The following is a 23,560-nucleotide window of genomic DNA, read 5'->3' on the forward strand; positions in this document are numbered from 1 at the left end:
TATCTGTCAACGGGGGACGTTCCTATCACTGTTGGTTGGCGAAAACAGAGATTTGTCGTGGGATGTTTGGGGGATGAAATCGGAAACTGGTGAATGGAGGAAGGTGCTTCCTCCATTGAATTTTTCTACAATCTTGATACACATGAAATCAACTCCACTGAATTACCATACTCCTCTTCATGGTACATTGGGTTTGTGCATAAGAATAGCCTGCTATGTTCAAGTTAAGATTAGATTATTTGGTGTAGAATGTTTATAATTGTCATGGATTGTTTGAACCGTTATCATCTCTTATTTCTAGTTTGAGTTTTCTTATTATATAAAATGCTAGACTTAGGGCTTTCATCACATGTCATGGTATAATTAATCTCTGTTTGAGTTTGTGAGGGAGGTCATACCTTAATGTCGAACCAAGCGCAAGGAGAGAATATAAGCGATATTCCGGAAAGGGAAGAAGCTGATTCAGTTGTGTACAGCGAATGTCAAGGTGCCAAAAATATTGTCGAGGACAAGGAGTGGAAAGAGGAAGGGCAAAGGATCGAAGAGAACGAGCTTCCGATTTTCAGCTCCGACGAAGGAAGTCGTTCAAAGCAAAGCAAAAGGTTTGAGGACCGAAATTCAAAAGGAAAAAAAGTGAGAGAAAAGAAAAAGAATAGAGCCAGGGAGAAAGAGAAATGGAAACACTTCATTTCAGATTTAGAGCCAATTGATGGAAGGGGGGAGGAAGTGGCAGAGCAGGAAAGAGAGGGGGAGAACGAAGAAGGCCAGGAGACGACAGGTGGAGAGCAAATTTCAGGTCAGCAGATATGGGATTTTGGAAAGAAGATCGGGCTTTCAAGTCGAATTCCAGACGAAGATGTTGCTCGACAGATTGAGGTGCAAGGTAATTTTCTTTCTTGCGAAAATGCTGGGAGTATTTTGAGGAATGTTTAATGAATTTGTTATCTTATAACATTCGGGGCTTGGGGAGTGTTGCGAAGCAGAGAGATGTTACTGATTTGGTGAAAGGGCAGAAGATCGATTTTTGTTGCTTACAGGAGACAAAGATGGAGGTGTTCAGGGATTTGTTCTGTAAATCTTGGTGGGGGTCTAATTATACAGACAGAGCGATTAGGAATTCGGAGGGAAGGGCTGGAGGAATTGTTTGCTTGTGGAATAGGGAGGTTTTCGAAGCCTCTAGTACGTGGGATTTACCGGGGGCGGTGGTGGTGAATGGTAGGTACAAGGAGGGTGATATCTTATGTTGCATCATCAACGTGTACGCACCAGTCGGCTCAGGGGATAAGCGGATCTTGTGGGATGCCTTAAGCTCAATTGTGGAACAAAATACGGATAGGAGTGTCTGTATCTTGGGAGACTTTAACTCAGTTAGGAGGAGGGATGAACGTGTGGGCAGTGGGGAGGCGTTTGGAGCAACTGATGCAAGAAGTTTTGAAGAATTTATCCGGGAGAACGATTTGGAGGAAATTAAAACTCATGGCCGGAAGTTTACTTGGTACAAACCAAATGGAAAGTGCAAGAGTAAGATTGATCGCTTTCTCGTTAATGAGAATTGGCTGGCTGCGTGGGAAGGGACGTCGGCACGAGGACTTCAACGTTCAATTTCGGATCACTGTCCGATTATTCTCACTACAAGATCGGAGGATTGGGGACCAAGACCTTTTCGGTTCCTCAATGCATGGGTGAATCATTCGGAGTTCGAGGATATGGTAAAGCAGGTTTGGACGGGGACTAATGTGGGGGGATGGAGCTTTTTTGAGGTTAAGGAGAAACTGAAGAAACTCAAAGAGGCCTTGAAGGTGTGGAATCGGACTTCTTTCGGTGAGATTGACCACAAAATCCAAGAACTTCAGAAGGAACTTCAGGATAAGGATAAGGTGGACGAACAGAGAGGTCTTGAAGAATCAGAGGTGATCAGGAGAAATGAGATTCAAGCCATGCTCTCCCTTCAATTCAAGAATAAACAGATGATGCTGCAACAGAAAGCCAAAATCAAATGGCTCAAAGAGGGAGACTCTAATTCGGGTTTTTTTCATAGGGCAATTCGTGGGAGACGGGTTAAAAACGAAATTGGCGGAATGCTCTTTGAAAACTCGTGGATATCTAAACCGGAAGAGGTTAAAGCAAGAGTGAGAAATCATTTTGAAGCTTTTTTCAAAAGGAAAGAACGACTGATGCCTGATTTCCCCCTGGACTTCATGTGGAGGAAAATTTCAACTGACGAGAGGCAGTGGCTAATCAGGGATTTTGATCTGGACGAGATTAAAGAAGCAGTTTGGAGCTGTTGTGGAGACAAGAGTCCGGGACCCGATGGATTTAACTTCACATTCTGGAGAGCGGCGTGGCACATGGTTAAAGAGGACTTACTCCAGGTGTTGAAGGAATTTCACGAAAACGGGAAAATTCCGAAAGGTGGTAATGCCTCTTTTATTGTTCTGATTCCGAAGAAAGAAGGGGCTGGGTCGCTCGATGATTTTCGCCCAATTTCTCTTATCACCAGTTTGTTCAAAATTGTGGCTAAAATCCTGGCTGAGAGATTGAAGAGGGTTATGGGGTCGATCATTTCCGATAATCAAAGTGCGTTTGTCAAGGGTCGTTTCATCCTAGATGGGGTGGTTATCCTGAATGAAGCTATTTTTGAGGCAAAAAAGAAGAGAGTGGGCCGGATTTTCTTCAAGATTGACTTCGCAAAAGCATACGACTCTGTGCAATGGGATTTCCTGGATATGCTTCTCGATCGACTTAACTTTGACGGAGTTTGGAGGAAGTGGATTAAAGGGTGTCTAGAATCTGGAACGGCAAGTGTATTGGTGAACGGGTCATCGACGGGAGACTTCAAAATGGAGAGAGGTTTGAGACAGGGTGACTCGTTGTCACCTTTCCTTTTCCTTATTGTGGCGGAAGGCCTCAACGAGTTCATTGAAAGAGCAGCGGAGAGGCAGTTCCTGGTTCCGGCGAAGATTGGCAAGGATAAAGTGCCCATTTCACATCTTCAGTACGCAGACGATACTATCTTCTTGTTGGAGGCAGATGATAGGAATATGGAGAGTGTGAAGAAACTCCTGATTCTCTTCCAGTTCGTCTCGGGTCTAGCTGTAAATTTCGACAAAAGCTGTCTTTTGACAGTGGGAGTGGATGAGGCAGTTGAGCGGAGATGGGCATCGCTTCTCACATGCAAGATCGGATCATTTCCGTGCAACTACTTGGGTACTAAAGTGGGGGGGCGCAGCAATGGTGTTGGAGATTGGAAGTTTTTGGTTGAAAAAGTATCAAACAAAGTGGCAAGCTGGAAGAAGAGACACCTTTCGCTGGCAGGACGAATTACTCTAGTCAAGTCGGTGTTGCAATCCATCCCGGTCTATCAATTATCCCTCGCTTTCGTACCTAAAGCGGTGATTAAGGAACTTAATTCACTGTTTTCCAAATTTTTGTGGGGAGGAGGTACACAGATGAGGGGTATCACCTGGTTTAAGTGGAATGCCTTGTGCTTAAACAAGGATTCAGGAGGCCTGGGGTTTCAGAATATCGATTGGTTTAATCAGGTGCTGTTAAGTAAGTGGCTCTGGAGGTTTTTGGGGGAGGGTAAGGCTCTGTGGGTAAGGGTGATTAAATCGATTTATGGGGAGCTAGAGTGGGGGGAAGGGGGAGAATGTTCGGTGGCGGGAAGAGGTGGACAGAAAGGGTGGTGGCAGAAAATTATGGATAAGGAAGGAGGTAGAAGAGATCGGTGGTTCATCAATAATTTGAGGCGAAAAATTGGGGATGGGCTTGAGACCAGCTTCTGGGAGGATGTGTGGGCGGTTGACAAACCCCTTAAGTTTGTGTTTCCGAGATTGTATAATTTGAGCCTGAACAAGAAAAGCCTGGTTGGTGAAAGCGGGTTTTGGGAGGGAGGCTCATGGGTGTGGAGGGTGGAGTGGAGGAGGGAGTTAAGGGAGAGGGAGAAAGGGTTTGCGGAGGATCTCCGATTGGCGATTGCTGAGTTTGCTCCTTCTGTAAATGTAACAGACGGATGGAACTGGAAGGCGACATCAGATGGATGCTTCACAATCAAGTCGGCATATGAAATAGTGGCAAAAATTAGAGAGGTGCAACAAGTTTTACCTTTGGAGATGGCAAAGGTTTGGAAGGCCCCAACACCAAATAAAGCCAAGGTGACGGCATGGAGATGTCTTAGAAACAGATTGGCAACATGTGATAATCTGAGTAGAAGAAATGTCCAGATCAGCGTAGAGGAGAGATGGTGCAATGCCTGTGTTTCTAGTGAGGAAACGACGGAACACCTGTTCCTCCATTGCCCGAAAGCAGCGGCGGTGTGGGACCAGATCTTTCAATGGCTTGACATCAAAACTGCAAATCCGAGAGGTATTTTCCAACACTTCATTTCTTTCATTGCGGTTGGAAAAAAGAAGAGAGAAAGAAGACTACTTAAAGCTTTGTGGGTGGGAACAGTGTGGTTGCTCTGGGAAAGCAGGAATGGTAGTCGTTTCCAGGACAAGGCTTGGGATATTGATAGACTTGTATTACAGATTAAGGGGAGACTTTGGAGTTGGAACGAGGCCTACAAAATCGTGGAGTTAGGAATTTCTTTTACTTCTTGGTGTTCCAAAGATTTCAAACTTGTATTGTAGTGTTGATTGGCATTCCTGATGCCTTGATTCCTTTTCTTTCAATAAAAGTTATATTTTACTGATCAAAAAAAAAAATAATTAATCTCTGTTTGAAAGTCAACTAGTCGTCAATGAGGGAAGGATTAGTAGTGTTGGAGCTCGAGTTGTGCTGCTGTAGAGGAACCAATTGTTGCAGACCTCAAACAATCTTCTTTGTTTTATTACTTCATGATTGACTCATGTATATATATGCTCATAGCTCAACTAATGATATGATTGGTGTTTGTTTCCACTCTTCATTGATCTAAGCCAATTGTTGGCTTGTTTGATAATGTGTAGTATGCAATGTGCACGAGTTATTGGAAAAATGATTTTGCCCTACTTTTCAAGCTTGTATTACATAATTCCATTCAAAATATTCTCAAGCTGATTTGCAATACAGCAATGTGATTGTGAGGTCACAATCATGTCCATACAAAGTGATCATAAATATTCTCTCTCACAAAAAGGTAACATGACAAAGTCAAAATATTCTGCCAAACATAAGCTGATCATGTATCTTGAGAAAATAAACATCAGATATATCTGAACAAAATCTGAAACGTTATAAGCAATAATATATCAACTGTTTTAACTTGATCAAATATAAACAATTAATACCGATTCTAATACCCTTCTAACTTAACCACATCAGACTATTCTTATGCACAAAAGCCGCATAACGTTCAGTATAGCTTTTCGGTAGCTCTATGGAGTGGAGTTGATGCGTATAAATATTGTAGAAAATGCAAGGCCGGCCTTCCGTCCAATAATAGTCGTCAAAATACAAGGCCAAAACATGTGGATATTTAACCCAACCAAGTGGCATAAGAACTCGACCATCTTCAGGACCAAACTGTTGATTCCAGCATTTCTGAGCTCCCAAGTCGACCTTGGGCAGCGCCTTTCTCCACTCGCCCGTCTCTGCCTTCATCTCCCAAACCTCCCACGACAGATACCCACACGCAGCCAGGACCGACAGACACCTCCCAGTTGACAGATATTTATACCTGCTTTCATGGTACTGACCAGGGGCTTCACTCAGTGTAATGATCTCCGTCTCCACATCCAGCGTCGCGCAGCACTTCCCCCTTCCCCAATGCAAGAAACCTTCACTAGTCACCGGACCCCTTTTGAAGAAAAGTGGCCTGACATGGTCGGGGAGGTGGTGAATCTCGACTTGCCTCCAGGATTCATCAACTCCAACAGTGAGCACGCGAAGACCGTAGTCAATTTCTAGGTCTAGTGGCGAGTGGCGAACAGTGTACGGTGCAATCACTTTATACGCCAAGGAAGCTGCAGAGTATGCAAAACCATACTGGTCCAGGCTATAGGCTACGCCTGTAGGCAATGGTGGGAGGAGGAATGACTGCTTCGTTGCAGGATTCACAATCACAAGACGAGGGAGGCGGTAACCCTTCTCTTTCATCTCCAGAATCAAACCGTTGCAGGTAGCAAGAACTCCCAATTTGGAGATGTGATTTAGCTCAGATGTGTGGATTCCACCGTATGCGTCGGCTGTTACATAAAGTGGCAGAGTATTATACTTTACGGGTGATAGGAGGAGTCCATAGGTAGCACCGTGCATCTGCGCGTTGATGAAGGCATGAGAATGGATAATGTGGTACCACCGCCGGCACACGAGCCTCGCTCTCTCGTAGAGATGATCGGCCGGGACACGGAGGAGGATTTCGAACAATAGCTCTTTGGGGAGGGACTTCATATTTGTTGGCCTCTCCTTTTTACGCCTCCGGACATAATAAGCCCGACTTCTGATGTGTAACATCTGCTTATTGAATACAAATTTTTATTTCCGAACAGCATCATCAATCTACTAATCAATCGACTAACCAATTTCACTAATTTGTATAAATGTGTTTTATCAAAACTTAAATGCAGAGAATAAGACATATCGTTGATATGAATGTCTTTCTATATTAATCTCTAAACCTAAATTTCAAAGACAAAAATCTTGTCTTGTGAAACATATATGCATACGAAAACCTAATTTTGAAAGACAGCCATCAGCATATCAAACAAGAGAAGAGAAAATACGAGGGAGAGTGCTTATCGATTCTCTACTAAGAATGTTGGAACGGGGATCCAAATTCATATTTACTGTGTTGATAGATCACTTGGAGACGTCAGACCTGCCTATTTCCCTTATTAAAATATAGAACTCGATTTAGACAAATTACCCAAGAACGCAAGTAATAATTCTGTCTACCAATTTATTTTCTACTACAAACATGGTAGCTTTATCACTAATCAGTTCTATTACAACAATTACGGATTGAAGGAACCAACTGACTTTAATCCAATTAAACCTAAGTTGGCCAAACTTAAATAAAATCAGAATTGTCGTTAAACACAAGAAATTATATGAACAATTAGGTCGTCTTACAGATATTAAATCAATATTTCATTATTCTCGCCGAATTAAGAATTTAGCCACTCATAATTAAACTAGAAACAATCTTTTTTGACGGAATTAAACTAGAAACAATCAAAGAAATAAAAACAAACATATAAAAGCAAACATAAAACAAGAAAATAAAATTGCAATAAAAATAAATCACCACTTGAAAACAAGAAGTCCCAATTTCTTGATGCCAGCCGCAAGTCTCCAAGCTCCCAAAGCAAGAAAATTACGTAATTTAATTCTCTAAACTAATAGAATTTTGGAAAACAAAAGTCAACTAATTAAAACTTGATCTCCAAGTGATGCATCGTCTGGAATGCAAGAAAGAAATCAATATATAAAACCTAACTCACTCTCAAAATATGCAGCTGTCTTTAACTAAGCAAATATATATATAATCACCCTATGAAATGGGCTTTTCGGCCTTAATCAAAACAAAAACCCAAAGTTAATTAAAATAACATACAATAATATCGTTATTGAAAAGATAATTGTGAGGGGGTGTTTACATGTTAATATGTTATGCAATGCATTATAAACAATTTTATTATTGGATTCATTTAATTATTAATAGATTATTGACGAGTGTCATTCGGCACACCTAAATAATGAATCAGCTTTCAACTTTTGTATGTACTCCCACATTTGACATTCCCACCAGAATCTTGAACGCTTAAATTAATATAGGGTCACCTAAATAATATAATTGAGAATATCTATAGACAAAAAAATAATTGTTATATACTTTTTGAGAACTTTGAAATGTACATTTATAAATTTGACCAACTCGTATGAAATAAAGCATCGAGACAAATTAAGTTGTAAAATAAAATAAAACATATGAAACGAAATATTTGATTTATTTGAGGTTTGAAATTTATTTCCCTTCAGAAGAATAGCATAGATTATCCCTAATTTTCTATTAATCAGTTTACATTAATCAGTTTACAATTAGAACTGGCAAAAGATTAGGTCGGGCCGACCCATATTCACCCGACTTTTTCTAAAAATCGGCCTGGGCCAAAAATTCATCCAGCCGAAATAAACATGATCAGACCTAAGAGCACTCCCAACAGAAATTTCAAAATTATGCTCTTATATTTCTCCCTAAAGCTTCCCTATTTAATTTTAGGATCTCGATTTTATAAATGCATACACCAGATCTCCTATTTTCTACATAAAAACAATAATTATGTGTGGGCCCTACTAATTATAAGCTTAAAATAAATTTAGAGTGGATGTAAATTTAAGATTGAATTTAGATAGGTGTAAAAAAATTTGTGGGCCCATCCAATTTAGGGGATGAATGCATTTTTTTATCTCATTTTCAATTATTTTAGCCTAAATTTAGAGTTAGTGATGCATTTAGATGATCTGCTGGGAGTGCTCTAAATACTTATTATAATGTAATTTTTTTTAGTTAGAGAGGGCCAAATTCAACAAACTTTGGCTAATACTAAGCGGGTTCGGCCCTACCCGAAATTTCACCGGATATTAAATCTCATAGCCCAATTCGACCCAATATCGGGTTATTCTATGAATCGGGCCGGGTCTAATTTTGCCAGCCCAGGTTTACTAGGTTTACTCGACAAAAGAAAATTTTGAAAGGGAAGTATCAGAAGCCGTTGATGCCGAACTGTATGATTAATCAAAGGGCCCAAATTTAACATCTAACTATCCCCATCAACACCAGGGGCTGCCACGTGTTATTTAGTTTTATTGAATGCAGGATTCACCAACTCCCCATATTAATTCATAAGCTTTAATGAGAGAATCTTCACCTCTTTAATGAATTTCAATCTTATACTTGCTCCGTCCCATCATAAGTGAGATTATTTTTTTTCAGATAAAAATTTTACTTTTCAAATACATTTTTACTTTTTCATCTATACATAAAATATAATTTTCTTAATTTTTGTGCCCCAAAAAAGGGTTTCACTTATAGTGGAATGAAGGTTTCCACGAAGAGAGTACAAGTTTTTTTTTTCTTCTTTGAAAGCAGTTTTAATACAAGTTAATTATTTATTTGTAAACAGATAAAAATGACAAATTAGAATTTATTGTCGTGGACAGAAAGGATATTTTATTTTAATTGTATTTGTAGATAAATACGAGATACTCTTATCAAACTTAAGGTAAACTTAAAAGCTAAAATTCAAAGAATTCATAAAATTGACTAGTATTAATACCCACCAAAGACTAAGATTATGCGATTTTATTGCAGATTCAATAAAATGAGTTCCGTCTCAAAAAATTAAATCATCTAAAATGAATTGGCAACTTGATCTTGATTGGGAGGCGATTAATTTGGATATTATTAAGGGTTAATTACTTTTTTTTTTGTGAATTTATCAAATACTATATCCTAACATTTTAATATTTATTAAAAATAGTTTGATATTTAACTATATTATTAAAACAATCTTTCGCCCCCCAGTCATTTCACGTTTATGACGTGGAAGGCTTGCTACCATGATATAAATGAAAAATAATTCAAATATTTGTTTTTTTTTTTGGAATAAAATCAAATATTTGTTACTTTTAACAAATTTCATAAATTTTTAAAAAAAGTTTTTAATTTTTAATTTTTATTTTTTTATTTTTTTGAAGTTGGGGTATAAATTATTACAAACCTTATTTCAGACACAACAATCAGCTACTTGAAAATAACAATTCTAACATTTTTCATAATACTTCTACAAAAATTGTTTGTTTCCCTACAATACACCTATATATAAGCGTCAAAATTCTCGGAGTTAAAGATTTCATATTAAATAAGTGCTATATAAAATTTAGAAAAACCAACATATAATATTCGAATTTAAATATTTATGTTATGTATTTAATCATGATATATGAGTTTTTCTTTTTGTTTAGGAATGATATATGAAATTTTATGTTAAACACATTTATATAGTGCATTTAGCTAATCATTTAGTATCACAAAAAAATATTCCTAATATCTGGGAATGTGAAAATTGTACACAATATCCTTCTAATTGTTTTCTCAATTATATGAGGCTCAAAAAATGGTTTCATTCCCCCATACTTTTGTGAGGCGAAAATTTAAGATAAGCCAAATGTGAAAGAGGATTTTCCATGCAATATTTCTCTGCACAGAAAGATATTATTGAGGCTTTGAATTCATGGTACAAAATTAAAATTCACATTTAAACATTTTTATTCCAAAAAAAGAAAACCTTTTTATTTTGATCCATTGAATCTCAATCCTCTCCCGCTGATTCCCTTCCATACAAAATCTAACAATCAAGCTGCACTTTTTTTTTTCTTTTTTTTTCTACTTATTTTTGTACAGAAAAAAGATTAGATTTTGTTTTTACCAGAAAGAATCCATTGGCTGACACAGATTACGTCGTTTTCCTCAAGTTGGTGCCACGTCACCCTTCACCCACCACTAGATCTTGAGATTTGTTCCTCATGAGAGAGAGAGAGGAGAGAGAATGAGTGTGTCGGAAAAAATAAAATATTACAGTTAGTTGCACTTACATATTCAAAATTCTTACCCAATTATTCTGTTTTTTTTTTTTCACATATTTATCGATTGTGACGAAATAATGTTATTGTAATTAATTAACGTACCAAATTAATCACTTTATGATTAACTCAAGCGAGGTAAATATTTTAAAATTTCACACGATTATCAAATCTGAATGAATTCATGTTATTGTAACCAATCGAAATAGTGATTTAGTGTGTTCGTAATTAATTGAAATGACGTAAACACACAACTTCATCGTTTAATAAATTGGCATGTTAATTTATCAATAATTGATAATTATACAGTAAATTAAAATAATTAAAAATTTATGTATTTAAAGTCATAATTTTTTAGAGTGATGCCAAGCAACTACTAGTGAAATAAGAAAAAACTTGATTCAATTTTTTCTTCAAAATATTTTTGTATAACTATTTTTCTGTATTTTCTTATACTGTAGCTATTTTTTTTAAAAAAAAATTATAGTAATAAAAAAATACTCCACTAGTCCCATTATTACCAACTTACTTAGTATTTTAGTTTGTCCCGTATATCTTAAATTTGTGAACTTTATTACCTTTAATCAATTTACAAAATTTTCTTAATTTTTGTGTTCTAAAATTTTTGAACATAATAAGGAATGAAGGATGTAGCTACAACGTGGATGTTACAACAAAATAGATAAAAATATTTATTCTTTTTCGAAAAAATCAGTTTATTTAATTTATAATTAACCATAATATATCGGTAATACTTAGTAAATTCACGTGTAGAATTAAATTAAAATCTAATGAAAATTCATAAATTTTTGACGAAATTACCCCTATACGATTATATAACTATATATATGTAAAAGATTGGATCTCAACAACCCATTTCCATTTCCCACCACCCACTTCTTGTAACAGTAAAAAAATGAAATCTTTTTAGTGAGCGAAGCTGAAGCTCAGAGCTTTACACACAGGCAAAACCGAAACCACTCCGTTTTGCTTGAATTCAATCCCATTCTCTCTCTCTCTCTCTCTCTAGAAATGGAGCGCGCGAGGAAGCTAGCCAACCGTGCCATCCTCCGCCGCCTCGTCTCCGAATCGAAGCAGCAGCCATTGCACAACCAATCCTCGCGCTACGCCTCCTCCCTCTCCCCCAGCGTCGTGCAGGGCCGGAGCGCCGCCAATGCCTCCGCCGCCAACCACCGCTTCTACTCTCGAAACCTCGCCCAATTCGTCGGCACCCGCTCCATCTCCGTCGACGCCCTCAAGCCCAGCGACACCTTCCCGCGCCGCCACAACTCCGCCACGCCGGAGGACCAGTCCAAGATGGCGGAGTTCGTCGGCTTCGAAACCCTAGATTCCCTAATCGACGCCACCGTCCCCAAATCCATCCGCGCGGGCGACATGAAGTTTTCAATCTTCGACGAGGGCTTGACGGAGGCGCAGATGATCGAGCACATGAAGGATTTAGCTTCGAAAAACAAGGTTTTCAAGTCGTTTATTGGGATGGGGTATTACAACACATTTGTGCCTCCTGTGATTCTGAGGAATATAATGGAGAATCCGGCTTGGTATACTCAATACACCCCTTACCAAGCTGAGATTTCTCAAGGGAGGCTCGAATCGTTGTTGAATTATCAAACCATGGTTACAGATCTCACCGGCTTGCCCATGTCGAACGCCTCCCTCCTCGATGAAGGGACCGCGGCCGCAGAGGCAATGGCGATGTGCAACAACATCTTGAAGGGGAAGAAGAAGACCTTTGTGATTGCCAGCAACTGCCACCCTCAGACAATCGATGTTTGCAAGACGAGGGCCGATGGATTCGATCTGAAAGTTGTTGTCTCGGATGTGAAGGACATTGATTACAGCTCCGGTGATGTCTGTGGCGTGCTCGTGCAGTATCCGGGGACGGAGGGGGAGGTTCTCGACTACGGGGAGTTCGTCAAGAAGGCTCACGCTAATGGTGTGAAGGTTGTGATGGCCTCTGATTTGCTGGCCTTGACAATGCTGAAGCCACCGGGCGAGTTTGGGGCCGATATTGTGGTGGGGTCGGCTCAGAGGTTTGGGGTTCCGATGGGGTATGGCGGCCCCCACGCTGCGTTCTTGGCTACCTCGCAGGAGTACAAGAGGATGATGCCCGGGAGGATCATTGGTGTCAGTGTTGATTCGTCCGGGAAGCCTGCTCTTCGGATGGCTATGCAGACGAGGGAGCAGCATATCCGCCGTGACAAGGCCACTAGCAACATCTGCACTGCTCAAGTGAGTGTGGTTTTTTTGGTGAATTGTTTGCTTTTTGAAAATCTGTTTTTTGATGAACTAAACTAATCCACTTTGCTTGGTTTTGGTGTGTTTTTTGATGAACTAAACTAATCCACTTTGCTTGGTTTTGGTGTTGAGTTCAATCTGAGCATATATTTGGCTTGAGTTAGATATGAAAGGGGCTGATTTATGTGTAAAAAAATTGTGCTTGAGTAAGTGTGGTTTTTGATGTATTGTTTGTTTTTGGAATCTGTTTTATGAAATTGTGTTGCAGACTTGCTAATGGTATAAAATTGGAATGTGATGAACTAAACTAATCCACTTTGCTTGAGTTTGGTGTTGAGTTCAATCTTGGTATGTGTCTGTCTTGAATCAAATATGAAAGAGGGTGATGTGAGTATAAAAAACTATGCTCGAGTGAGTATGGTTTTCGATGAATTGATTGTTTTTAGATTCTGTTTTATGAAATCATGCTGCAGATTTGCAGTAGATAGTTGAGAAATAGTGATGGTATAAATAGGAATGTGCTGGACTAAAGTAATCCTCTTTGCTTGATTTTGGTGTTGAGTTCAATCGTGGTATGTATTTGTCTTGAATCAAATATGAAAGAGGGTGATGTGTGTATAAAAAACTATGCTCGGGTTTTTTATGACGAAAATATGGTTAACATGGCTGCCATGACGAAATATGGTTCTGTTTATGATTGTAGGCTTTGCTGGCCAACATGGCTGCCATGTATGCCGTCTATCATGGACCGGAAGGCCTTAAGAGTATTGCTCAACGGGTGCATGGTTTGGCTGCAACTTTTGCCGCTGGATTGAAAAAGCTCGGGACTGTAGAAGTTCAGAGCCTTCCGTTCTTTGACACGGTGAAGGTCAAATGTGGAGATGCAAAGGCGATTGCTGATGCTGCTTACAAGAATGAAATAAATTTGAGGGTTGTCGACGAGAACACTGTAAGCATTACCTACCTAAATATTTTTTCGTAAATTGTGACAGCTGTTGAGTAACCAAATACCTTTTGTCTCTCAGATAACCGTTGCTTTTGATGAAACAACTACATTGGAAGATGTGGACAAGTTGTTTTCCGTCTTTGCATCTGGCAAGCCTGTGAGTACGAGTGTATATCTTTCAAGATGTGTTTCAAGCCTTTTTTTAAAAAATTGTAACTCGAGGATTTGTGTTTCATCAGGTACCATTCACTGCTGAATCTCTTGCATCAGAGGTTCAGAACTTGATTCCTGCAGGACTTGTGAGGCAGAGCCCGTTTCTAACGAACCAAATATTCAACTCGTATGCACATTTTCTTGAAATTTTTGCAGTTTGAGTTCGTCTTTGTAAGATTAGATGTAACCATTTTTGTACTGGTTGGTGTAGGTACCACACTGAGCATGAACTTCTTCGATACATCCACAAACTTCAGTCGAAGGATCTCTCTTTGTGCCATAGCATGATTCCCTTGGGATCGTGCACGATGAAACTGAATGCAACGACAGAAATGATGCCGGTGACGTGGCCTGCCTTCACGGACATTCACCCTTTTGCCCCCACGGAACAGGCTGCTGGTTACCAGGTATTCATAAAATACTTGAAATTTACACGTTCGTTGTTAGGAAGTTCTAAGGATTCCTCTAAACCATCGTTTCTTCTTGCAGGAAATGTTCAATAATTTGGGTGACCTATTGTGTACGATCACTGGCTTCGATTCTTTCTCTCTACAACCCAATGCCGGTGCAGCTGGAGAATATGCTGGACTCATGGTTATTCGAGCATATCACAGGGTAACAATATATTGCATTTTTTCAATTAAAATTGTTCTTAGTTGAATCAGTTACACTTGCAAAAATGAAGATTGAAAAATCTCTTGGCTTTGAGTTGTGATTATCACAATCCACCATTAGTAACATCGGTTTCTGGTGAACTTCTAATGTAGTCGAGAGGAGACCACCACCGCGATGTATGCATCATTCCAGTCTCGGCACATGGAACGAACCCTGCAAGCGCGGCCATGTGTGGGATGAAAATTGTGGCTGTTGGAACTGATTCGAAGGGAAACATCAACATTGAAGAGTTGCGGAAGGCTGCGGAGACGAACAAGAACAACTTGGCTGCTCTTATGGTATGGATTGTCTTGTTGCTCAAATTTTGCAATTCGTTGAATTTGTCAAGTGCTGATAAACTCTGCTGAACCCAAGGTCACATATCCTTCGACCCATGGAGTTTACGAGGAAGGCATTGACGAGATCTGCAAAATAATCCACGACAATGGCGGACAAGTTTATATGGATGGAGCCAACATGAACGCTCAGGTAAAGTTCTATTGATTACACACAAAGATTGCACATTTCTCGTTGGTTTCTTCTGATGATCGATCTTTTCTGCCTACAGGTTGGTTTGACTAGCCCGGGTTTCATTGGTGCTGATGTTTGTCATCTCAATCTCCACAAAACGTTCTGTATTCCCCACGGTGGAGGCGGACCTGGTATGGGGCCTATTGGGGTGAAGAAACACCTAGCGCCGTTCCTACCTTCGCATCCAGTGGTATGTAGAAATGCTTTTGCTGTAAACCTCACACACATACATGTGTGTGTGTAAGCGCAGTGGTGACTGATTCTGTATCTGTTTTCTTTTTTTGTGCTGCAGATAGCCACCGGAGGCATACCAGAACCCGAGCAATCTCAACCACTCGGTACTATCTCTGCTGCGCCATGGGGCTCCGCTCTCATTTTACCTATATCGTACACCTACATTGCCATGATGGGATCGAAGGGATTAACTGATGCATCAAAGATTGCCATCTTGAACGCAAACTACATGGCCAAGCGTTTGGAGGTTCCGTTTCTTCGCTTTATACTGTGTTTCTTGTATCACGCATTTTTATCATTCATTGTGCAAACAAGAACACTCATCACTACAGAAATTTACACCATCGCTCTCTGTTAACATGTTTTGCTTCTTGATCAACAGAAGGATTTCCCCGTTCTTTTCCGCGGTGTGAATGGAACGTGCGCCCACGAGTTCATCATCGATTTGAGAGGCTTTAAGGTTCGTGTTTTAAACACTAATGTTGTTCACGCGCTGTGCGCCATTTATCACTTCTTTACTGCAACTGGCGATTGCTGTAGAACACCGCTGGGATCGAGCCCGAGGATGTTGCCAAACGTCTAATGGACTACGGATTCCACGCTCCCACAATGTCGTGGCCTGTTCCTGGCACACTCATGATTGAGCCCACTGAAAGTGAAAGCAAGGTAACGCGAAGCAAGCTCGCCACAGCAATGATTTCCATTCCTTCCAACAAACAAGAATAGGAACTTAACCTCCCCTTCTTGTTTGCAGGCTGAGCTAGACAGGTTCTGCGATGCTCTCATCTCTATCCGGGAAGAGATCTCTATGATCGAGAAAGGAAAAGCCGACATCAACAACAATGTGCTCAAGGTATTTGGCTATGGCTTCTTACATTTTCGCAGTTTTGAATCTTTTGATGTGTTTGTTGTTTTCTTGCTTCCGACACAACTGATCACAATGATGCAATTTCAGAGCGCTCCACACCCGCCCTCGTTGCTCATGGCCGACGTCTGGACTAAACCATACTCACGAGAATATGCAGCCTTCCCCGCTGCATGGCTCAAGAATGCCAAGTTCTGGCCAACCACAGGTGCGTAAATTCAAGACGGTTGAATCGATCTACCGATATAATTTTGTGCAGAACTCCTTCTTTCAAAGCTAGGCTTGAATATAACCGAACAAACACCAAAAAACTTCTTTATTTACTTGTGTAATTTATCCAAAAAAAAACACCGAAAAGTTTACTAGTCGGTGCTTCATAGTAGTGCATTTACTTTATACGTTAAGTGCAGTGCTCTCGCGGTAAAAAGTTTTTATTTGAACCACATTCCATATATAGAGTGTGGTTCAATAAAAACTACTTATTGTGAGAACTCTTGCACTGAACTTATAAAGTAACTGCACTTCTTATTGACCGGTTCAATCGACTACATGCTCGCCCCTAGTCAAAACCATAATTTTCGAACATTGTTTTACGCTATTTCTCTACTTTGGCTTCCCTTACTAAATTCGAGAGATTCTTTGTATCTCAGGGCGTGTCGACAACGTGTATGGAGACCGGAACCTTATCTGCACCCTCCTCCCGGTGTCACAGATGGCGGAGGAGGCGGCCGCCGCGACTGCTTAAGGCTGCAAGGTTCCTTTTAGAAAATTGCAACACCACAACCATCTCTGCTTTATGTTCTTGTACATAAACAATATTTATGTTCAAGTTGTACTTTTGTTTTTATACATGCTTCTGTTTTAATCAGTAATAGCCATTGTTGCTCATTGCAACTCTGTCTCATGCTGTAATTACTTCTTTTCTTAATTCTGCATTTACTTACTTCAATTAAGTTCCTTTGTGTAGCAGAATAAGTTAATTTTTTTTAGGATGTAAATAATTTAGATCTTTACTATATGCTCAAGAAAGCTGTTTGTCACTTAAATGTGTGAATCGTGATACAAGGAAATGGTAGGTAAGGGTAAATATGAAATCTGTAACGTCATAATCTATTTTTGTGATTGAACTATTTTTTTAGAGTGATTTTGGTTTTATCGTAACATTATGTAAAAGCATTTGAAATGTCTTCGTCATTTATCAAATTCCTTGATCATATGCTAAAGGATTATTATCTATAGAAATACACAACTTTTGTTAAATTACGACTTCTAGTAATTCACCCCCACCACCCTCTCCCTGCCGTCGTCGCTGCAGCGGCTTCCCCTCAGTGTCCCTGCCTCCCCTCCCCCGTTCCCCGTTTCTGCGCCGCCTTGCCACGTCCCCAATTTCTACAGCACCGCTTTCTTTCCCTACCCGATTCCCCCCGCTGTTGCGTCATCACAACGCCGCTCCCTCCTTCCTCACTTTCCACCATCGCCGATGCTCTATTATCATTGATTGATCGAGATCTATTTTCTCCCCTCTTTGGATTCTCCAGCGCCACAGTTTTGTTTGCCGTCGGTGCTTGTCCAATCTGAAATCACGATTGTTACACACTTTCATGCCTACATATTTTTTCGCAAAAAGTGTGTAATAGTAATAAATGTACATAATTGTGAGAAAAAAATGTGTAACAATTCAAAATGAACCGTTACACACTTTTCATGATTATAAAGTGTGTAACAGTATATTCTACAAGGGTATTTTGTTTAGACATATTATTATTTTATTTCCATAGTATTATTCGTATTACTAGATGAGTTATGGATGATACATTGAGGATCAAAGGGCAATATTGTCTAAATCTAAATAAATTTGTAGACAATATTGATTTTTCATATGTAGAATATTTGAAACAAATGATACAGACATTTTGCTAGATTTCTATAGTTAGTAACAATGGCTATTAGATCAATTGAGTTTGGAGATAAATTGAGTTAGGATAATGTATTGGTCCATTGATATGAGGAATCATCATATATTAATTAATTAATTAGTCGTTTAATTATAAACGACATCTCGAGTGCTACCACTTAAACTTATTATCGTATCGGAACTAATTCCACCTGCAGGGTTTAATACGATAAACTTATTAAGTACCTTGAGAGAATATTATCATCCTGTTATTAGCAGGACACGAATCCTTATTGCAATATAATCGCATGTCAAATAATAATTATTATCACCCAAAATATCGAGTATATTGAGCTTCAAAGGAATTCTCACCCATGATAAATCAAAGCAATAGTCAATTAATTATTCACACCGATTAATTCAGTTAAGGTTAAGACTATTTAAGTCACCGAGATTTTGATTCTTAATAAGTTAGAATATAAGAATTCATCTCACTGTGATCTTGTTCAATACACGAAGGTACTAGCATAAATAAATAGCCAAGACAAACTATTTATCCATTTATGCTACAATCTAAACCAGCAACTCGTCCATAGTTGCCTCGATTGTGAACTCAATTTATATCTCAACTTTGTCAAATTATATGATCTTCTGTGATCTACAACACACCATATAATCTATAGTAGAAGATAAATTGGATTATAATAGGATTATGCAATAACAATATTTCAGATAGAAGAATCATAGTGAACTAAGGAATCAATGTATACAAGCATAAAGTTTTGCTTTCAATATACAACCCCTTAAGCAGAAACCGAACCGAACCGAACCATATTGGTGCGGTTCGGTCCCAATTCTATTGGTTCGGTTTTCGGTTCGATTTCAAAAATAAAAAACCGAAAATTTTTGGTTCGGTTTTAAACCGAACCGAACCTACAAATATTAATATTTTATTAAATATTTATATTTTATAATATATATTTAATTTTCTAATTTTAACCTAAAGAAATCCTAAGTGAAAATCTGATTCCCTTCCAATTTTCATTCTAGGCGCCGCTTTCTCCAATCTCCATTCCAATCTCTGATTCCCTCTCACTTGCCTTCCACTCTTCCGGCGTCCTTACCCGTCGTCCGCCCGTCGTCGGCTCGTCGCCGACTAGCCTGCGACTCGCCTGCCTCCGCTAGTCCGCGACTCGCCTGCCTCCGCCAGTCGACTACCCAGAGTTCAAACACGGCGACTACCCCCATCCAGTTTTCAGACGCGGTGCCGACTCCAGTCAAGACGCGGCGACTACCCTCCCACTCCAGCAGTCGGCTCGTCGTCGACTCCAGTCCAAACGCGGCGACTACCCCGCGTCCCTCTTCCGGCGCGGCCTAACCCTAAACGTAAGTGAAGATTTGTTATTGCACATCTGTTAAATGGATTATTTAGTGAAGATTTGTAGTAGTTATTGCCCCTTCTTTGTTATGAAAATATGTTCTCTGTTTTTTGGCATCGGTTTTGTAAATCGAACCGAAATCGACGATTTTGTCGGTTCAATTTCGGTTCGGTTTGGCACCTAGAATTGGTGCGGTTCCGGTGCCATTTTTAGCATCGGTTCGGTTTTGGATTTTTGGTTCGGTTTTGCACCGAGCCGATGCTCACCCCTATCCATAAGTGCACCTTCTTCTGTTACAATGAGAAATATGTTACTTATATTTGAACAGTAAATTTATATATTATATAAAAGAGCAGTATGACAACTGCTTTTTCCCACCAAAATTTCTCTCTCGACACTTTTCTTTTTTTGTTTTGATTCTTCTATAAAAATCTATCAACTTTGATTAATAAAAAGATATTCAATATGGATGTTAAATTAAAGATAACGAAAAGATCTTTAATTTGATATAAAAATTATAAAAAATAAATTTCAAACGAATAAGTTATTATCAATTAAAGTTACAATTTTTTTTCTCGCTCTCATCTTTTATCTCTCCTTTCTCTTTTCTAATTTATTTTAACTATACGGTCCTTTCTTCTTCATTCATTTGTCATATTTTCTATTTATTTTTTTATTATAACAATTTAATGCAACTAAAAAGATGAAACTTATATTTATTCATTTTAGAACTCTTTAGGTTAAACATATTTTTGTTAAGTGAATTTTATATTAATATAAATTTATATATATATATATATATATATATATATATATATATAGGGGGGCCGCTCCAATAAGACCCCCTAATTTTAGTGAGATCTAGGGCACGATCTGGTGCGTTTATTTTATCAATCCTATGGCTGATATTGTATCTGGAGGGTGATTTTTTTTCGCAGGGTTCGAATCCTGGAGGGAGCAGAATATTTTAAATTTTGTTATTCATCAGTATATACTGCATTGTTCATCAGTATATACGGCCCTATTCATCAGTATATATGTCTTATTCATTACGAATTTTTTAAATTTTATTTTTCATCAGTATATACATCTTGTTCATTAGATATACGTTTTGTTCATTAGTATTATATGTCTTATTTATTGTCCTAGTGTTTCACGAAAAATATGGGGTCTCACTGGAGCGCGCCCCTATATATATATATATATATATATATATATATATATATATATATATAGGGGAGGGCTAGAATAAAAACACTCTTAAGTGTATAAAATATAAATGATTTTCAGCCCTTAGATCATGAAGATCTACGGTTGATTCGTAACCCTTTTGGATGAATTCGTGGTCCTGGGTTCGAATCCCAAAGGTAGCAAAAATTTATTTTTCACAATTCGTAACCATGTTGGATGAATTCGTAACCCTGTTGGATAAAATTCGTACATTAAAAAACGTTTATATTTATATTTTAAGAAGTGTTTTTACTGTAGCCCTCCCCTATATAGGGGAGGGCTAGAATAAAAACACTCTTAAGTGTATAAAATATAAATGATTGAATATATATATATATATTCAATCATATTTGTTATTATTATTTCTTAATTGAATTTAATATTAGATTGACAATTACTTATCTATTAAGCAAAAAAAATGATTAATTGGAAAATCATTAATAAGAGAATCATCTCTTTAACATATAAAATAAAAGTAAATTAAAGAGTATAATTTTGTAGTAGCATGTCTATTCAAATTTACTTAAATCATATACTCCACATTTTATTTTTGAAAAATGAATGACACGTTCAACCCTTTATTTTTTCTGCTAACCCATTGATAAAAAAATATTTGTCAGTAAAATACACAAATAAAAGTTTTGATGCATATAAAAATAATTGTTGTCATGTTTATTCAATTACATGGCATGTATGCACTTATGACTCACCGATGAAATCATTTTTCAGATAATTTTTTTTATTAAAATCAAAACCCCAACTAAAATAATGCAACATCATTATTCAATATTATAAAATTAAACTTAATAAATTGACCATTTTTATTATGTGAACGAATCCTATCTTTTCGCAAAATCAATTCTTTGGATGTTGTATAGGAATTTTATTTTAGAATTTGTATTTAAATAAAATGACCACATAAATATGATTAAATATGCAGTCCAAACATATACTATTAAACTATATGCAAACAAATAGTTTTGAACATCTTAGAATATTTTAGATATATAATGATACTCATTATCATTTACACTTACTTTTGACGGTGAATTTATATATTTATACATATTATCAATGAAAATCAATTAATTGGTAATTGAAAATACAAAATTAAAAATTTATATATTTTCGAATTCATGTTTTTTATTGAAATTTTATCGTGGATAATTTCAATTTTTTATTTAGATTTGTATTTACATTTATTTATATTTAAATTATATATATTTAATATGCATATTTATTTACTTAAAATATCGTTCAGTTCCGATACTGATCGTGCATCGCACGAGTGGGCATGTGCTAGTACAAATAATGACCTAGATAAACTCCCTTACTAAAAACTGTTCTAGAGAAAAAAAGGGCTATTACTATATGCACAAACTGACAAAAGTACCAAACTATAAATCAGCAACAATATCCGGGAAAAGGAAAAAAAAAATGGAAGGAAAAAATGCTAAAAAAAACTGAGTGTTCTAAGTATCACCGTGACTGAACAAAGAAATTGAAAAAGCATTTTTGGAACCAAAATTGCAACCAACAACCTTAAATAATTTTGTTATAGAAGTAACTATTTACTTTGCATTTGAGAACAACTACAAAATGAAGAGAGGAATAAGAAAAGTTTACATTAATTCTAATAAAGAAAAGCAAATGTTAGAAACTAACACTACAAGTACCTTATAGAAAAATGGACTCTTGGCTACTAAGAGCATCTGCAACGGTTACACGATAGTAGCCTACTCGTGTAAGGCTGTTATCGTGTAACCGATGCAACAAACACTTACACAAGGGCTACACGTTCTATCATGTAGCCCTCACAATCGTTGAAAATTTACACGCGCCTTTAAAAAAATAAAAAATAAAAAAAAGAAAAATTTGAATTTTGAAATTTTAAAATTCAAATTATGTAATTTTTAAGATTTCAAAATTAATGCAATTTAAATTTGAAGTAAATTGTGTAATTTAAATTTATGAAATTAAACTTAAATGAAAAATGGAAAAATCAAAACTAAAACTATCATGTAAGCTATCATGTAACCCCAATACAGCATCTTTACACCATGTGGTCCCCCTCATAAAGTAAGCTATCATATAAGCTATCATGTAACACCAATGCGGATGCTCTAAGATGGGAGAGCTAATATGCAAAGTTGTCACTCTCGTGTATGTTTCAATCAAATCAAATACATGTGATTGTAGAAAAAAGAGAATAATCAAATATAAAATTGAGAAAGCAAAATCGGAATAATACTAACTTTAAAAACATGTCCTAATACTAATAAGATGTAATAGTTCGACTTTGATGCAAACGAAGAATCACACTAATATTAATCGAGTTATGATAAACCCTAATCAAGTACTTTAAACTAAAGGGAACATAGCTACTATTGAGCAGACAGCAAAATTATCAAATAGCCGCTGCCAACTAATCTGATCACCAAATCAAACCATATATACACACACACAAAATCAACATTCATCAAACCGTATTATATAATGATGATGATGATGATTGAGAATTGAACTCTTGACTTTAATTTAGGAAAGTAGAGTCTTGTCTATTGTATATTAAATCTTTATTACATTTTATAATCAATTTTATTTATAATACTGTTTACTTTAGAATAAAGTCAAATTTTTATTAGAAAAAAGTCATATTTTCTATTAATTAATTTAATATGGTTGTTATTATGAAAATTTATATTTATTATTATAAAACGTAATATTTTCTATTAGGAAAAAAAATTATATTTCCTATTAAGTAATTAAATATGCTTGCTATTATGAAA

General features: G+C 37.4%; 3 protein-coding genes across 3 annotated transcripts; 2 read left to right on the forward strand and 1 right to left on the reverse strand.

Moving 5' to 3' along the window:
• The first annotated feature begins 402 nt into the window (after positions 1 to 402).
• LOC130994443 (uncharacterized) lies at positions 403 to 5,060 on the forward strand. The gene is made up of 5 exons (XM_057919485.1): positions 403 to 602; positions 717 to 876; positions 984 to 2,415; positions 2,695 to 4,088; positions 4,950 to 5,060. The coding sequence occupies exons 1-5, from the start codon at positions 403 to 405 to the stop codon at positions 5,058 to 5,060; spliced, it is 3,297 nt and encodes a 1,098-aa protein (XP_057775468.1).
• A 66-nt stretch (positions 5,061 to 5,126) lies between these two features.
• Positions 5,127 to 7,416, reverse strand: LOC130994890 (putative F-box protein At3g52320). Its single transcript, XM_057920010.1, has 2 exons — positions 7,229 to 7,416; positions 5,127 to 6,435 (listed from the first exon to the last, which is right to left on the reverse strand). The coding sequence occupies exon 2, from the start codon at positions 6,433 to 6,435 to the stop codon at positions 5,287 to 5,289; it is 1,149 nt and encodes a 382-aa protein (XP_057775993.1). The 5' UTR covers positions 7,229 to 7,416; the 3' UTR covers positions 5,127 to 5,286.
• Positions 7,417 to 11,435: 4,019 nt separating this feature from the next.
• On the forward strand, positions 11,436 to 17,221 carry LOC130994795 (glycine dehydrogenase (decarboxylating), mitochondrial). The gene is made up of 15 exons (XM_057919854.1): positions 11,436 to 12,819; positions 13,529 to 13,774; positions 13,851 to 13,928; positions 14,011 to 14,111; positions 14,196 to 14,391; positions 14,474 to 14,599; positions 14,752 to 14,937; positions 15,014 to 15,127; positions 15,207 to 15,359; positions 15,462 to 15,650; positions 15,786 to 15,863; positions 15,944 to 16,069; positions 16,158 to 16,256; positions 16,359 to 16,476; positions 16,919 to 17,221. Exons 1-15 carry the CDS (start codon positions 11,599 to 11,601, stop codon positions 17,011 to 17,013), a joined length of 3,126 nt encoding a protein of 1,041 aa, XP_057775837.1. The 5' UTR covers positions 11,436 to 11,598; the 3' UTR covers positions 17,014 to 17,221.
• Positions 17,222 to 23,560: the final 6,339 nt, after the last annotated feature.

The sequence above is a fragment of the Salvia miltiorrhiza genome, chromosome 7 (assembly GCF_028751815.1).
Source record: "Salvia miltiorrhiza cultivar Shanhuang (shh) chromosome 7, IMPLAD_Smil_shh, whole genome shotgun sequence".
Taxonomy (NCBI): domain Eukaryota; kingdom Viridiplantae; phylum Streptophyta; class Magnoliopsida; order Lamiales; family Lamiaceae; genus Salvia; species Salvia miltiorrhiza.

What these genes read in the sequence shown, in the direction of transcription:
- LOC130994443 (XM_057919485.1), top strand. Translation starts at nt 403, where the DNA reads ATGTCGAACCAAGCGCAAGGAGAGAATATAAGCGATATTCCGGAAAGG. An exon ending in CGTTCAAAGCAAAGCAAAAG is followed by an intron (nt 603 to 716) that starts GTTTGAGGACCG and finishes AATTGATGGAAG; the next exon opens with GGGGGAGGAAGTGGCAGAGC. An exon ending in CGGGAAAATTCCGAAAGGTG is followed by an intron (nt 2,416 to 2,694) that starts GTAATGCCTCTT and finishes ACTTCGCAAAAG; the next exon opens with CATACGACTCTGTGCAATGG.
- LOC130994890 (XM_057920010.1), bottom strand. Translation starts at nt 6,435, where the DNA reads ATGTTACACATCAGAAGTCGGGCTTATTATGTCCGGAGGCGTAAAAAG.
- LOC130994795 (XM_057919854.1), top strand. Translation starts at nt 11,599, where the DNA reads ATGGAGCGCGCGAGGAAGCTAGCCAACCGTGCCATCCTCCGCCGCCTC. An exon ending in TCTTTGCATCTGGCAAGCCT is followed by an intron (nt 13,929 to 14,010) that starts GTGAGTACGAGT and finishes GTGTTTCATCAG; the next exon opens with GTACCATTCACTGCTGAATC. An exon ending in TCAACAACAATGTGCTCAAG is followed by an intron (nt 16,257 to 16,358) that starts GTATTTGGCTAT and finishes ATGCAATTTCAG; the next exon opens with AGCGCTCCACACCCGCCCTC.